The sequence below is a fragment of the Onychomys torridus genome, chromosome 10 (assembly GCF_903995425.1).
Source record: "Onychomys torridus chromosome 10, mOncTor1.1, whole genome shotgun sequence".
NCBI classification, from domain to species: domain Eukaryota; kingdom Metazoa; phylum Chordata; class Mammalia; order Rodentia; family Cricetidae; genus Onychomys; species Onychomys torridus.
In genome coordinates this window covers 23,981,487-23,998,833 of record NC_050452.1, presented here as the reverse complement: position 1 = coordinate 23,998,833, position 17,347 = coordinate 23,981,487, and the positions used below count along the sequence as shown (strand labels likewise).

General features: G+C 47.5%; 1 protein-coding gene across 1 annotated transcript in view; it reads right to left on the bottom strand.

The window, feature by feature from the left end:
• The window catches only part of Gck (glucokinase), a 40,366-nt gene extending 24,111 nt beyond the window's left edge, over positions 1–16,255 (bottom strand). The window contains exon 1 of the mRNA XM_036201141.1: positions 15,777–16,255. Within this exon, the coding sequence (XP_036057034.1) occupies positions 15,777–15,821 (45 nt within the window). The 5' untranslated portion in view covers positions 15,822–16,255. The remainder of the gene's footprint in view (positions 1–15,776) is intronic.
• Between the last annotated feature and the right edge of the window lie 1,092 nt (positions 16,256–17,347).

The window sequence follows — 17,347 nt, the reverse complement described above, 5'->3', positions numbered from 1 at the left end:
ACAGAACTCATCCCCAGTAAGCCTGCACCACAAGAAATGCTCCAGAGATGTATGCTAGGGAGATTGGAAACTGCCTGTGGTTGAGAGGGGACCCAGGGTGGGATAGGATAGTGTAAGAGGATACAGTTGTGGTTCCTATAATCGTCCCAATCCAGGGACCTGGGAATGTGTCCCTTTATATGACAAAGATGAGAACACACAGCTGACATCACACTCAGTGGGGAAAGATTTAACTTTTCTCTCCACCGAGTCAGGAACATGGCAGGGAATCACACTTTTGCACCTTCTATTCATCATAGTGCTGAGAAATGTCCAGCCAGAACGATGGGGGAGGGGAAACAGAAGATACCCAAACTGCAAAGGGCTACAGTGTGCACGTGTTTACTCTCAGAGCCCCATGTAAAACCCTAATTACCAGTCGGACGATCTTAGGGTGAGGCCTCTAAGAAATAACTAGGTCACAAGGACAGAGGCATCAGGAGTGTGATTAATACCTTGATGTAATAGGTCCCAGAGAGCTTCTTGGCCCTTCCACCATGGGATGGTATTAAAAAGGAGACATGAGAATGGGCCCGGACCACAGGACAACTTCATCTGGGACTCCCAGACTCCAGAACTGTGAAAAAAATTCTGCTTTTTACAAGTGGCTTAATTCATAAAATTTTCTTTAGCAGCCAATTGAACTGCAAACCATCTCCAACTCATATGACATCATTGTATCTGTCATATGTCACAGATAATCCATAAACATGTTTGGGTTAATGCACCCATTTACACAAAAGTTGTACCCCAGCAAGTAATTTTTAAAAAGTGTGAAAGTGATTCCATCTACAACAGCACCAAGGAATAAAGTCCTTGGGAATAAAGTCAAGGGGTGAAGGACTCATGGACAGCTGCAAAGCATTGCTGAAAGAAGCAGGAGAGCACCTCAACGGATGGAGGCATTGGAAGTTCATGCATGTGTTGGAAGATAATAGTGCTGGGAAACAACACCACCCCAAGGGAGCTACAGGTTCTCAGCAGTCCCTACCAATATCCAAATGATGCTTTTTGCAGAAGTGAAAACCCTATTTTAAAATCAATGTAGAATCTCAAAGAGCCCTGAGTATTCAAAACAATCTTGGGGGAAAAAAGCAATTAGAGGATCTGTTTCGAAGTTACTACAAAGGGGCATAGTAACGGAAAGAGTGTTATGATCGATGCTGGTTTAATGGCGGACATATAACCCGGTGAGACAGACAGAATATCGTGTCCAGAAACATTGCCTCCCTTGCACAGTCACTGCATTTTGACAAAGGTACCAAGACAATTCAATGGAAGAAAAACGATCCCTTCAGCAAATGATGGGTAAAATTGGCATCCATGTACATAAGAATGAAGTTGGATTCTTTGCCAATACCATAACAAAGATGAACTTGAAGTGGATCAAAGGATGAGTGGAACTGGGCAGTAATGTTATATATGTGTGAGGATATCACAATGAAACCCATTACTTCATATGCCAATCAAAAATTAATTAAAAACAAATGTATTGAAATGGTGAAATCAGAACCCTTTTAGAAGATATGGGATACATCTCTGTGGATTTAACCGTGGCCTCTTTTGAACTTTTTTGTAGTGTTTGAGGATCAAGTCTAGGTCTTCATACCAATGAGTACTCTGCCACTGAGCTACACACCAAGCCCTGGAATAACTTCTCAGATGTGGCACCCAGGACACTGGCACCAAGAGGTCACAGATAATGAGACTCCATCAACATTTAAGAGCCATGTATGGTGGCCTGTTCAGGAGCTCTAGAGCCTCAGGAGGCTGAGGCAGGAAGGTCACTGGAACCTAGGAGTTCAAGGCTAATCTGGACAACATAGCAAGAGCCCCATCTCAGCCACAGAAACAAGCTTAGTGAGCAGAAGGGCACTGTCAGGAGAGCACTGAATGAAAGACAATACTTGCAAATCTCACATCTAGTCAGGGAAGGCTTAATTTATGTATATCAATAAGGACAATTCTTACAATTCAACAACTACCAAGAAGCAAATAACCCCATATATTGAGCAAAGGTTTAGAACAGACTTTTTTCTCAAAAAGATTTAAGAGTGGACAAAGAGCATGTGAACCGATGTTAGTCACTGGAGGGATGCTAACCTTAACTGTGAGACAGCCACTGCTGAGACAGCTAAATTAAAAAAGGCTGGGGAGAGGGCCAGAAAATAGCAAGTGTTGTTGGCCATGGTGAGGTATTGGCAGAGGAGTGAGTTTGGGTCCCTCAGACATTGCTGGTAGGGATGTAAATAATTCAGTTGCTGTACAAAACAGCTTGGTGGTTCATTGTAAAGCTAAACAGTAATACCATACAACCAGCAATCGTAGCCCTAAGTACATTCTCTTAAAGAACGGAAACAAGGACTCAAACAAATTCTTGTATGCAAATGGTCGGTCAAGGAGTGCTACTCACAACAGCCAAAAGATAGACACACAGCAACTACCTACTAGTTAATGAATGAATATATTGAATGATATGAATGAATGAATGAATGAATGAGTTGATGAATGAAGAAAAAGATATGTGTGCAAACCAGGAAGTGCTATTGAGCCATGAAAAAGAATGAAGTTTTGATACACATTATAGTATAGAACAACCTCGACAACATTATGCTAAGGAAAATAAGCCTTATAAAATGGATATATGATGATTCCACCTTTGTAAATATAAAAAGGTAAATTCATTGAAATAAAAATAGTTCCTGTTAGGGATGTGGGGGAATAGGAAGTTAGTGAGTTTCTGAATGGAATGATAAAAATAGTTTTGGAAAGAGTGAGGAGCTATACAATATCATGGGTACTTAATGCCACCAATTTTTTTTTTTTTTTTTTTTTTTTTTTTTTTGGTTTTTTTGAGACAAGGTTTCTCTGTGTAGCTTTGCTCCTTTCCTGGAACTCACTTTGGAGACCAGGCTGGCCTCGAACTCACAGAGATCCGCCTGGCTCTGCCTCCCGAGTGCTGGGATTAAAGGCGTGTACCACCACCACCCAGTGTCCAAATTGCATTTTTAAAAATGGTTAAAATGGAGAGATAGCTCAGTGGTTAAGACTTTTTGCTGCTCTCCCAGAGACCTGAATTCGTTCTCAGTACTTACACCAGCTCACAGTGACATGTAACTCCAGCTCCAAAGGTTCTGATGCCCTCTTCTGGCCCCTGCAGGGCCCTGAACACACACACACACACATGCACACACAATTTTAAAATCTTTAAAATGGTTACAATGACAAACTTTATGATCTCTCTATACATACATATTTCATCACAATAAAAAGGGAGGAATGACTGGTAACACTGCATTTTCCTAGTAAAAAGAGGTGTTTTACTTCCTCAGTCACAATCACACTTACTCTCTCATTCAACAGTTTTTACTGGCAGGTGCTTTGCATAGTTATTGACACTACACAGGTACCACGTGGCACCTATATGGGGCCAGAGCACTTAAGTACTTCTTGACTGGTCCAGAACTGGAGCTGAACCTGAGAACGCCTTGGCAATGGCCAGTCTGAGTATCTCGGTTAAGTGAAGGGACTCTCACTGGATGGAGATGAACTTGATGAACTTCTCACCCCAGTGTGCTGTTCCAGATGCCTCAGAGTCCCGTGGTTAGAAGGTCAGGAGATATAAAAGCCAGGGTAGGAGGAGCCATTGGCAGTTCCACACAAGAAAGAAACGAGGTGTCTATGAGGTTTTTGAGGGGGAAACCCTATCAGCTTGGCTGGAAACCAAAAGGTAAGTCTTGGGACCAATTTATTATCAGTAGGGAGTGGGCTGTGGGAGGATAGTGCACACTCAGAGTGCCCACAAATCTTCCAAAGGTAGGGCTGAGGCTGGGGAGGGTGTGAACTCCCCACAGAGGAGGACCGGGTGCTCTCAAGGAATACACTCACCGGCAAGGCTGTGCCCTCAGGTCCTGCGCAGTGACACATCCTCATTGCTATGGATTTTTGTTTCTCATTCTTTCTCTTTCTGAATGGGAGCAGCCACTTCAGTTTGGTTCTTAAATGTCCTCCCAAGGTTCAACAGGGATAGGGAACCCTTTAGGTCATGGGGGCGGGTGCCCCAGGAGGACATAGTGTGAGTCTGGCTGGCCCTTCCTCTACTTCCACTTTCTAGCCACAAGGGAGTGTTTTTGTTTGTTTGGTTGGTTTTGGTTTTTGGTTTTTTTGAGACAGGGTTTCTCTGTGTAGCTTTGCGCCTTTCTTGGAACTCACTCTGTAGCCCAGGCTAGCCTCGAACTCACAGAGATCCACCTACCTCTGCCTACAAAGTTCTGGGATTAAAGGTGTGCGCCACCACTGCCTGGCTCCCGTTACAATTTCATATCAGAATTGTGTCACGAGTCCCAAGCAGCAGGACTAACCAGTCAAGGACAGAGACAATTTAAAAACTGTGAGCCAAAGTAAACCTTTTCTTTCATAAGTTGACTATGTCACGTATTTATTGTAGTGATAGAAACCTAACAAAGATCCTAACCTAACCCTATCAATGCTCCGTATTCCATGGTGGGATTGTTAATTCGGTTTTCATTTATGATGGCTACCAATAAGTGGTGTTCTCTGCACTGGTGGGGAGTCTTGTCTCCTGCCTCTGAGATCCTGTACTTTGCCTCAGATGCAGGAACTGCATGGATTGATGCATTTCCCATGAGGGAGAGGACAGTGTGTGGGGGTATGTGAACTGGGGCACACAGAGGAGTGGACTACGGAAGAGGTCGTTACCTGTGGGCCCAAATACATGACCTTTTTGTCCATGATGATGATGATGATGATGATGATGATGATGATGAAGAAGAAGGAGGAGGAGGAGGAGGAAAAAGAAGGAAGAAGGAGGAGGAGGAGGAGGAAGAAGAAGGAAGAAGGAGGAGGAGGAGGAGAAGGAGGAGGAGGAGGAGAAGGAGAAGAAGAAGAAGAAGAAGAAGAAGAAGAAGAAGAAGAAGAAGAAGAAGAAGAAGAAGAAGAAGAACTGCTGGCTACTATGTCTTTCTAAGCCTCCTCAGCAGTGACTGTACAGTGAATTGGAGTGACTGTACAACTTCCAGGTCCACATGCTTACAAAGAGACTATCTCTGTCTGTCTTTCCCAGGCTAGACCTAGACAACAGTTTGGTTTCAGGGAATAGGCACAGCCATGGACCTGAAGAAGCCTAGATTCCCGACCATGTGGAGAACATCCCAGCTGTCATACCTCCCACACTGAAAGATATGATGAGAAATGCAGTTGTATATAGGGCCAGTTACAGCAGTGAAACCGTCCTGATTGACACCTGGATGCTGACTGGGGATCAGCAAGAGATTTGAACAGGATATGAGGTCACTCATTCCTTCCCTACTGCTGAGTATCACTCAGTCTGAGGCTACACAAGCAACTTTTATCTCTCTGTCTGTCTGTCTACTACCTACCTACCTATCTATATTTATTGCAGTTGTACTCAGGACCACTGTATTTAGGAACTATGGAACACTTCATGACTTTGTTCAACGCTTTTGGCACAATCATGCTAACCTGCCCTGTCTTGCTCCAGCTTTAGTTACATGTGCTGCCTAAGCAAGAACTTCTAGAAACTGGGGTTTAACTTCCAGGGAGCTTAGTGTCTAGGAAAAGAGAGAAGGTTTAGTAGAAATTCAAACTGATAGCTTTCCCTTCCACTCTGGCTACTTGAGGATTGCCACCCCCATGAATGACTCAACAGCTGTCTAGACCAGGAAGTTCATCACTGTCAAGGAATTAAATGCTCACGGGTGTCCTTCACCCTGGGAAGGCCACAGTACCAAACACAGGTGCTCCGCTAAAGCTAGCCCAAATGTGCAGACTCACACATCTTTGTATTTGGATTCAGAACCCAGTTTGGTGGAGTCAAGGCAACGGCTTCATGACTGTGTGCGAGCCTAGCACAGCCGTGTAAGACTCAGCCTGCTTGAGAAAACAGAAGGAATGCAGACCAAAATGAAAAGGGGCCAGGGGAGGGGCGGGCTGCAAATGTCGACCATGGTGGTGTTGGCAGAAAGCGAGCTGGAGACTGGATAACAGCAAAACAGGTAGCTGTTCTGCAGTGACCTCATCCCCTGTGACGACACCAGTTTCTGGCCTATGCTGCAGTGAACAGAGAGACCTTGCTCCAACACGGTGGCAGCCAAGGTTGTCTTGACCTCCACATGTGTATGGTGTCATGCATTCCTCTGTTCTCTCTCTCTCTCTCTCTCTCTCTCTCTCTCTCTCTCTCTCACTCACACACACACACACACACACACACACACACACACATGCATACACCCCACGTGCATACAAAAAAGGTAAAATATATAGACTGCCATTTCATACTATGATCAAAGCTAACAAAAGAGAAACAAACAACTCAAGAAAGGGCTTTAGGGGTTGGGGATTTAGCTCAGTGGTAGATCGCTGCAAGGCTCTGGGTTCGGTCCTCAGCTCCAGAAAAGAAAAAAGGGGGGGGGGCTTTAATTACAGATGCAGGGAACTTGGAAGGCTCAGGAGAGTTATATGTGTCTTACATGAATGCATTTCCAAAACGAGAAGAGAGGGAAGATTTTCAAATAATGTAAATTATTTAAAATTTCACTCAGGAAGACAAGAAGAGAGGTATCAATAGTCAAAATGGGGTGTGTTGGATGTGGAAACCTTCCCTTACACAAATGCCAAGCTCAGAGGCTAAAAACAAACAAGAACAAACTATGCTTTGGGGCTAGGGATGTAACTCAGTGGCAGAGCGCTTGCTTAGCTACACAAGGCCCTGGGGGTTGATCCCCAGAAAAATAACAAAAACTCTGCTTATGAAAGTCTTGCCAGTGACTTGGGACCAATATGACTTATTGAATGAGTGATGACATTCAAGAGGTTTTGGTGATCAGGGGACGTGTGTGAGGGTAGAGGTGGGACCCCCTCGGGTGGAGCTCAGAGCACAATTATGCTCTAACTCTGCTCTTCTGTCTCCAGGACCTACTCAGCATCAAAGATCTATCTGTCTTCAAGGTTTGGAAGGAGGGACAATACGCTGGGGCACCATATAGCAGGCATCAGGGTGATGGTGAGAGATTCTGGGGTGTGTATAGGCCGTGGGAGCAAAGGCTGTGGACACAGTTCATGGAAACAATGTGGACTTTTGCCCTCAGGATCTATGCAGACCCACTCACCTCACCAAGCACACACCTGGTAAAATGACCAGGAGTAGAACATAGAAAGAGGCTTGTCAATTCTCTAAGGTGACAATACTCCTATTTTAAAAGAAAACATCTCCAAAGCTTGTCCAATATGGATACAAAAACATATGCAGAATCATTGGTCTAAAAGCCAAAATGTAAGCTAAGATCACACTGACATGCCACTGCATAGTCCAGGATGGCTCCGATTAAAAACAGACACAAGCAGGAATTGGGGAGGATGTGTAGCAGCTGGGGCCCTCTGACCCAGTGCTGGGAAAGGCAAGCGCTACCTCCAGTGTAGAAAACAGTTTGGCAGTTTCTTGCGAGGTTTAATGTCTACTTACACAATGTCATTCCACACTTCTCTCACTGCTCACCAAATGAACACCCATGTTCACTCAAAGACTCGTACTAGAACGTTCACGGAAGCTTTACACATGACAGCTTGGGCTGGGGACAACCCAGGTGCTGACGCTGCTGAGCAGTGGGAAGGGGGCAAAGAGCAGCGTGCTGCTGACATAGCAAAGCTCATTGCCAAGGAACAAGCCAGCTACAGCAGACCGGACGCAAGGCTTCTACTTACAGATGTTCTGGGAAAGGCAAAGAAGGAAAAAACAGAACATAGATCCCCAAGGGCTGGAGCAGGAGAGGAGCTTGACAGCAAGGAGGCAGGATCAAGGGGCCTCTTGGAGTGACGCAAGGACTCTTTTGTTGTTTTGTTTTGTGAGACAGGGTTTCTCTGTGTATCCCTGGCTGTCCTGGAACTCACGCTGTAGACCAGGCTGGCCTCGAACTCAGAGATCTGCCTGCCTCTGCTTCCTGAGTGCTGGGATTAAAGGCGTGGTGTTGAGTTTTTTAGTTGCAGTCTCACTGTGGAACTGAGGCTGGCCTTGAACTCCTGAGCTTCCAGTCTCCACTTCAGAGTGTTAGATTACAAGTGAGTGTCACCATATCAGACTTAAAGAGGTGGATTCCATTGCAGTAATGCTACACATTCAGAAAGGAGAGCAGAGGATGGTGCTCAGGCAGATACAGCAGTCTCCTGGAAAACTTTTTGGGCATCTAGGGCCATGGAGGCCATTGTTCCAGCTCTGATGGTGGGATGTGGGGGCAAGGGATGAGGGTCTCTAAGCTGATATGGGGACTTTCTCTAGCTTCCTTCCTTGAGTAATTCATACCTCCAAAACTGCTGTTTCAGTCCTTATCAAATAGGGATCTGATGCTAAACCACTGACAGAACTGTGTAGGGTTAGAAGATAAATCTTGCCATTCCCACAAGACTTTCTGTTGTTATGGGGCCAAAGTGATATGAACCCTAAAAGGCCTCTGGTCAAGAGAGCCGGAGCTTCCTGGAACTCAGGCTGCCTCTCCTGAGTGGGAGAGTGAATTCCCTGGAAACAGGGCCTCTGGCAGCCGCTCCTCCTCTCCTTCATTTTAGGTTTTAGCCCAAGCACCATTTGGTGACTGTCACTATTGGCGCCCGCATCTTCCTCTTTTTGCTTTGGTTTATAGTCTTTGCATTCTGTGTGGCAGAGCCAGGGGCAGGAGACACGGCCCCCGGCAGGTCCAGAGCCCCCAGCTTGCCCACCGTGCTCAGCAATGGCTCTGCAGCCTGGAGGTGCTGCTTGCTGTCTCTGGTCCCATTTGTCTGGTGTCCTGTGACTTTGAACTGCTGTGGTCCCTGGGCTAGCTTCTTGACTGTGGTGCTTCCAAGGGTGGAACAGACAATTTTTTGTTCCTCAAAGAGCTCGTGTCCCTGCCTGCGTGCCCAGAGGGCCTTCATTCTGCTCAGGGTCAGGTGGTAATATGGCCAGCATTGGGCACAGGCCTATCTGGCTTGTCTTCGCTGTCATCATCTGCTGGATTGCTTTCTAGACGTGGAGATATCTGGGAGATGTGATGGCCAAAGCCCCTCCCAGAGTGGATGTGTGTTGTGGACACAGCACAGCCATGTCAAGGACCCCAGTGCCTCGGCCCCACTGGAGTGGTAAAGCCTTCCTCTGGTCTGTGTGTGGATAGTGATAGTTTGCACAGAAAATATCCACTGTAACTTTCCCCTGGGTGTTTATGATTTGAAGACTGCTCCCCTATAGAGATTGCTCTACTCAGGTTAGCTAAACCCACCTCCTTGTTCATCCATATACAATAACTCCACTTCCCTGCTTAATGCTATATAATAAACACACTGAGATCCTAGAATGCCGAGGCATTTCCATCCAAGAGCCCAGTTCACCTAACCCCAGTTTTGTACGTCTTTCTGTACGTCCACGTGCTTGTCTTCTCTTCCGTCTCTCGCCACTCTAGTCCGATCAGTTTCTGGAGCCACGAAAGGATGAGGCACCATACAGTTTTATTTCTGGAAGATGGCTTGGTCTCTTTGTGCCTGAGGCGCTTGTGGCACATCTGGCAGCCATCAGAAACGCTAGCCCGAGCCTTTCTGAGACCGAGAACCACTGGCTTCTAGGCTGTTGCCCAGGTAACATTTATCATGTTACCTTCAGATGTGCTCACTTTAATCTGGTATCTGGAATAGCCCAACATCCCTAATGGAGAGGGGGCTATTAACAAGTCATCCCTAGGCATCAGGGACAGGAAGTCTAAAGAAATGGAAACAGGGTGGAGGGGGCATAAAAAGCAACCCTGGATGGATCAGGAGGGAGGAGGTCAGGAACCCACTTTTCCCTGCCAGGTGACGGAACCCCAGTATGATGCTGGAAGAGGGCTAACAGCTGGCTTTCCAGGGGAAGGCCTAAGTGGTGGCTTTTGCTTCGTTCTCCACTGTAAACACTCCAACCTGACAGCAGGCGAGGGAGCCGAGCAGACACAGCACTAGCTCTAAGTTCCGTTTCTGTTGCTGAGATAGAATCCCCCATCAAAGCAGCTTAATGGAGAAAGGGCTTATTTTGGCTTGCAGTTCCAGGAGTATACAGTCCTTCAAGGTGAGAAGACATGGCGGCTGCAGGCATGGATAGCATGGAGGCAGAAGCAGGGGACTGGATGGCCACATTGTAGCCACACTCAGGAACCAGAGAGTAAACTAGAAACAGGACAAAGCTATACACCCTCAAAGCCCACTCCAGTGACCCACTTCCTCCACAGAGGCTCCACCTCCTAAACCTTCCCAAACAGCACCACCAGCTGGGGGCAAAGTGTTTAAACAGGAAGACATTTCACATTAAACCACAAGCTCCCCCTGAACCCCAAGACCTGCTCATAGAACCCCTTCCCCTAACCTAAGGCTTGCTTTCTCTATCAAGTTGCCTCCCAAGCCAAGAATTTCCCTAGACATCTGATCTTCCTGGCCCACGGAAGAAGCCACTTTGCCCACTTCCAAGAGGCTGAAGTTCTCCGGGATGGCTTATTGGAGTGGACTGGGCTGTGCCTGAATGAGTTGAGGAAGCTATCCGCTCTACCTGCTACTTTCTCCAGATAATCGCAGCCAAGGTGCCCCTCTTAAACTTCCTGGGTGAGTGAACTGCTCAGGAGTTCTGCAGTTCCACATGGTGTGTGTGTGTGTGTGTGTGTGTGTGTGTGTGTGTGTGTGTGCGCGTGCGCGCGCCATACCAATCCTGAGGCAGTCAGAGAACAACTCTCAGGAGTCAGTTCTCTCCTTCCATCATGTGGGGCCTAGGGATGAAGCTCAGGTCATCAGGCTTGTCAGCAGGGACCTTTCTCTGAGTGTCTCACTGACCTTGCCACCTTCTTGTTTGAGACAAGATTTCTCACTGAATCTAGAGCTTGCTAATTTGGTTAAATTAGCTGGTCAGTAAGCCCCAGGTATCTCCTGTCCCCAATTCCCCAGCTCTGGGATTTCAGGCGTGTGACTCCATGCTCCACTTTTATTTGCTTTGTGGGGGACACAGACTCAGTCCTCACGTTTTCTCAGCAATGACTTTACTAACTGAGATGTCTCTCTAGCTCCCTTTGCAGCCAGTTTGAAACTGTGTTGGGGAGCTAATTTACTGCTGGCAGGATCACTCCACAGGAGCCCAGTAATCCAGGGTTAAAAGTGAGAAAAGGTATGATACCCACCCAGGAACTATCACTAAAACGCTCTCCAGGTAAAGCAGGCCGCTAAATATTTGCACATGATATAAAGCGATTTCAAAATCACCTACCCAGTTACTCAACAAAACTAACTCTGAGTCTTGCTCTCCAGATGGAATCAGCTCCCCCAGAAAGACCAGAGGAGTTACTCCTTCCTTAAATTTGGCAAAGAAAATACAGTGCCCATGGACTATTTGGGACACATAATGAAACATTGATTGATTATCTGAAATTCAAACCTAACTGAGTATCCTAATTTTTTATTTACCAAATCTGGACGCCTTAGCCTCTTTCCAGGGGCCCCCAGGAACCAGTGACTATAAGTGTGCAAAGGCTGGGCCTGCCTCAGAGGGACTCACAAGCTCAGAACTCTTACCTCAGGCTCTGCTTTTGTGCCCCAAGAAGTCAGTAGCAGAGCAGACCCACAGGCACACAGAAACAGTCACATACCAAGAGTGTGTATGAGGGAAGGGCAGGTAGATGGTAGAGAACCGACTCCTCTCTCCGTGGATCTGCATCAGTGGTCTCTCTCCTGTACTTTGGGTCTGGAAGACCCCCATATACCCTGCAAGTATTTCCTACTTCAGAATCCGCCTAGGACAAACAGCCAAGGGACAGACAGTATTCCCTCCTGCTGAGTCTTCCACGCAGGCTGCTCAGAAAGGCGACATTGCACAGGAGGACTGAGGATGTGTGTGCCATTCACAGCACACTAAAGATCTGTCCATGCCAGGAGCTCTCTCCTCTCACCCATCTGCCCCACAGCTCACTGGGCCACACAGGAGACTTTAGCATGAAATGCAAAGGCTGTGTGTGACCTTGGAAAAATCCAAGCACAACCCACCCCACTCCTTTATCCTCCTCAGTGCTACCCAGAAAGGCAATGGTTCCTTGTGGTTGTTTTATATTTAAATGTAAAAACTTAATTAAGCCGGGCAGTGGTGGCTCACGCCTTTAATCCCAGCACTTGGGAGGCAGAGGCAGGTGCATCTCTGTGAGTTTGAGGCCAGCCTGGGCTACCAAGTGAGTTCCAGGAAAGGCACAAAGCTGCACAGAGAAACCCTGTCTCAGAAAAAAAATTTTTTTTAATTAAAACTTTGTGTGCAAAATAAGCTTTTTTTATCCTTAGTGGGGAGGGGGGAGTTCATTCCAAGACCTCAGTGGACACTTGAAGACCTAGGAGACAAGAAGCCCTATATATACAGCAGTTTTCCTATGTATTTATACCCATCATATAGTTTAATTTATAAATTTGGCATGGTAAGTAAGAGGTTAGCAGCAACAACTAATAATAAAACAGATTAATTATAACAATATTCCAGTCAGGCAGTGGTGGCACATGCCTTTAATCCTAGCACTTGGGAGGCAGAGCCAGGTTCAAGGCCAGCCTGGGCTACCAAGTGAGTTCCAGGAAAGGCTCAAAGCTACACAGGGAAACCCTGTCTCGAAAAATAAAATAAAACAAAACAAAACCAACCAACCAATCAACAAACAAAACCTCAATATTCCATGATAAATGTTCTTTCAAAATATACTGCTCTACTGTGTTCTCCCTTCTGTTGGGGGGACGGGACAATGAGTTGGGATGAGGGAATGGTACTAGGTATCATGAAGCAGTCAGACTGCCACACAAAGGTTACTTGAACACAAGGTTGAGATGTTGTCAACCTGATAACAGAGACAGCTTCTAAACGAATATTGGGCAGGTAGCAAATGTAGCCTATGCTATATATTGCTATACAGTGAATAGTGGATACACGTTGACAAAAGTATGATTTACAGAGATGGATGTGAGATGTCCCATCATACTATGCAGAACAACATACGATTTTAAACTTATGGTGGGGGGCTGGAGAGATAGCTCAGCACTTAAGAGTACATGCTGCTCTTGCAAAGGAACAGAGTTCAGTTCCCCGCACCCACGTTGATGGCTCACAACCACCTGTAACTCCAGCTCCAGGGGATCTGACGCCCTGTTCTAGACTCTGAGGGCAGTTGGACTCACATGTGCACGTTCTCAGACATAGACATGTATATGCACATAATTAAAAGTAAAAAGTAAGTCTTTAAAACTTCTTGTTGGCTTATTTTTGGAATTTTCTGCATGATATTTTTGGGTAGCTGTAGGCCACAGGTGCATGAAATTACAAAGTGAAACCATTGAGGGGGTGTGGCATGGACTTGGCCACATCTGCTGCTGACGAGAGAATGTTCCCAAACCCAGTGCGCTAATAATGGCTAAGACCGTGGGACTTCAGGGGGAGTCAAGGAAGAGCTCCTGCTTGAGGGGTAGTAATGTGGGAGACAGATGGTAGAAGAGGCAGAGTCATAGTTACTACAGATGTCCCAACCCTTGAGACCTGTCACTGTGTGGTTAGCGGGACTTGGCAGATGTGAGTTAGTGAGTGACTGGGATGGTCCTGGATTATCTGTTTGGGCGGATTATCTCAGGGGCAGGGGAGGCGGAGATTCCTGATGATAGAAGCCTAGGTGACAGAGATGCAGCCGCCACCCTTGAATACAGAAAGGACCGTGAGTTCAGGAATTTGGCTGGCCTGTAGAAGCTTGAAGAGGAAGAAAATGGGTTCCCCTATGGTGCCCCGAAGGAGCCAGTTCTGCAAACACCTTTATTTTAACCCCAGGAGACCCACTTTAGACTCCAGAGCTCCAACATAACAAGTGTGTGCTGGTTTAGGTTCTTAGACTCAGTGGTGACAGGAGACTCCCATTACACGGGGTAGGACCTGTAGGTCTGTTTAGCTCAGTGCTCACATTCTCGTGTGTCTACCCATCTCCTTAGTGTGGCTGTCTATGCCCTGCAGCTGACCATCCTGACCGGCAGTTCTTCTTCCTTTTAGCAGCTGGTGGAGACAAACATCATTGTTCTAATTAATTAGCAATCAGTCATAGGCCCAAAGAGGCCAAGTGGCAGCCTCCAGAGTCAGCCTGACCTGTCTGCCCACTGAGGTCCAGACGTCACCTCCCTCAGGGACAGACTCATATTGGGGAGTGAGAGAGAAGCACAGATCTGGTCTCGGGCTGCAGAAGATTCCATCTGGCAGGACCCAGATGTGGCATCTCAGTAGCAGAGACTATGGAGAACTAGAGATTTGGATACACACAGCCTATGGAGATCAGAAGAGGAATTAGGAGGCTGAGGAGTCTTGGGGAGATGGGCTAGTTCATCTAACGCCTTCTGAATCCAGTCCTGCCAGCAGCTTCTTGCTGCACTAGCTGAGAGTCTTTACCTGTGCCTTGCTTGACCAAGTCAGGGACCCCTATGCACACACTAGACATAGACAAGCATACCCATGTGTGTGCTTTAAAGCCTCCTGGGGGCGTCCAAAGGAGCCCTGGGAAGCCAGGGCATAGACAGAAGCTTACAAGGAGAGCTGACCTGCAGTTCTCTGAAGAGAGGAGGAAGAAATGAAAACAAATGGGGAAGCATCAGGACACACATCTATGCATACATCCCATCTCCCTGCTGGCGGGCGAGGTCCAGACTCAAAGGAATAGGTGGCAGGCCTTGCGGTGATTCACTGCCTACCTAAATCAGGCAAACATACATGCAGACACTGCATAGTTTCTTTCCCAGTATGGAGAATCGCCAGATCTCTGGCCACCCTGTGCTAAAGACGCCAGCTTCCTTCTGCCCAAGTGGTGGGAAGTGATCCTCTTGTTTGGCTCTTCTTAACTAAACCAGAGCACTAGTGGCTGACACATGTGGGACTCTGTTGGAGGTCCTGGTCTGCCCCCCCCCCCACACACACACCGTGCGGGCCCTCTCACTCAGGCTGGCTGGATGGTTGTTTTTCTTCTAACATCATCAGCTCTGCCAGAAGCAGGCTAAAGGATGTTTATGCTGACCTTGCTATTCCACACAAAGAGGAGAGAAACCAGGGGAAACCATGCCCCAAACGACTGAATCCTGCTCACTTCAGAATGGGAATCCTGTCATCTCTGGAATGGGAGAAATGAGTGTGTTCTCCATTCATGTTTCATAGCAAACATGTCCGGTCCTCATCTCTCTCCTTGCTGCTCAGCCCAGGGCCAGCACTGACATCTGGAACTCTCTGTTGTTGGGGAAAGGGACTACCCTATGTTCCTCAATGTGGAGCAGCTGCCCTCAGGCCCCGGTGAATTGCTTCCACCGAGGAGGAGGAGAAGGAGGAGGAAGGGGAGGGGGAGGAGGGGAGGCCTTTGACTTTTGGTGACTGTTCAGTACCACCTCAAAATTAGGCAGTAGGTTCATCTCACCTAAACACCCAAACACTCCATAGGCTCTGATTCCCCTACTCCCATCTCAGAGACTCAGCAGACTGCTTCCCAGATCTCTGATCAGCGCCACTCCTGGGTCACAATGCCAGTCTAGGAAGCAGAGATCTTTCTGCCCCACAAATGCCCCCTGACCACATCTTTCTGAAAGATCCTGAACACAAAAACCAATTCTGAGATGCAGACCCTCAGAGGTGGTAGTCAAACCCCTGCGTGTTGGGGACATGCAAACAGATGCTTCTAAAATGAGGTAGATACCTTCTCCTTCTTGGGGGTCTCCATCCTGATTCTGTCATCCAGCATCTGAGCAGCTGCCAGCCCAGGGGAGCTGGGACCCTGTAGTGTTCCCCACCAGAGCGCCAAAGCAGAACTGGCCCAGGATTCTCCCACACAGTCACAGCCAGCACCAGGCCTCAGAGAGTGCAGTCCACCTCAGCTGGTTGAAGTCACGGTTTTCTCCTTTTCATGTTCCCTTCTGGACCCCTCCCCACCGAGGCCACCTCAGGCCCGGTGTTCTCCTGGAGGAGCCATGTGGTTCCAGGGAAATGTCCTCAGTGTTGATGGACTTTATTCCAGTGGTGCTGAGCTGTGAGGGCTCAGCGGCCTCCAGACAGACTCAGCAGGAGAGTCTCCCTTCAGTGGCTTGGGGATGTGGCCTTTGAATAAGGAGGCGACAGGTAACTGTGTCTGTCTGGCCCCGGCTTTCTTCTCTGGGCTCAGTCACAGTCAGTGCTTCTGTTCCTACCAGGTGTGGAGTAGATTTCTCCTGCTGGGGCCTCTGTGCTCTTGAGAGGGCCTGTGGTTTCTATGGTGACCATTCTGTCATTAGAGCTACCATGCAGAAAACTGGGACTGATGGCCAAAGGCTTCTACTCCCATCACCACGGTGACCACTCTGGCGCTCTGTCACCACAGTGACTGCCGGCCTGGTAGACATTACCACCTGCTTAGTTCCCTGGTCAGTGCCTGTCACACTTACTAAGGAGCAGAGGCCTCCGTGTCTGAGAACCAGATAGGAGAAGGCTCGGCTGTTCCCGGCTGCCAGCCTGGCCATGTATACTTGAGACTGCTAGGAGTTTCCTGCTGCTTTCCTTTTTCAGTTCTAAAACCTGAACTGGATGGCGGGCCTGAGCCACACAAGCCCAGCTGGGTCTACACTGTTAAAACAGAGGCCTGTGAAACTGTGTGTTTATAGCCCAGGAAGCCCCAGCCCAGGGTATAACTGCACTCACCACCACAGCCCAAATGTTCCTAATGAAGATGGCCTCTGCAGTGGAAAGAGCAAGGCAATGGACCTGGAAGCCAGGGTGCAGGCTGAGAATTCAATCCATGCCAGCGGTCTGGAGCAAAAGGCAGAGTCTCTGATCCAGAACTCTGAGGTCTTGTGTGCATTTCACACTTAGAGCCCTCTCAATCAGGCCTGGCCTTTTTCAGTCAATGTGGCTAGTGACTATTTTATTAAATGGGTTGGCTACCGACCCCTGACCTGAGCCACTGCTGTTCTGAAACTCAGTGGTGTCGGGGAGTGAGCTGGAATGGTAGGCAGAACTTTCTAGATACTGTATTTTGAAATCAGCTTCCACTGACAGTTTTTCAGTTTCTGGGAAGGCTGGAATAGAAATCTTGGCATTTTGCCTGAGTTAATGTGTGAGTGTTTGTCTTTGATGGTTTGTAGAAGCAAACCTCTGGTTCAAAGGATGTATGCATCTTACATTTTTGGCAGTGAGGACCACATGACCTTTTCAAGCGGATTTACCCATCTATTAATACTTCTGCCAACATTAGGAGTTTGACTACGTTGTCAGCAGTCATTGAGAAGATAAATCTCT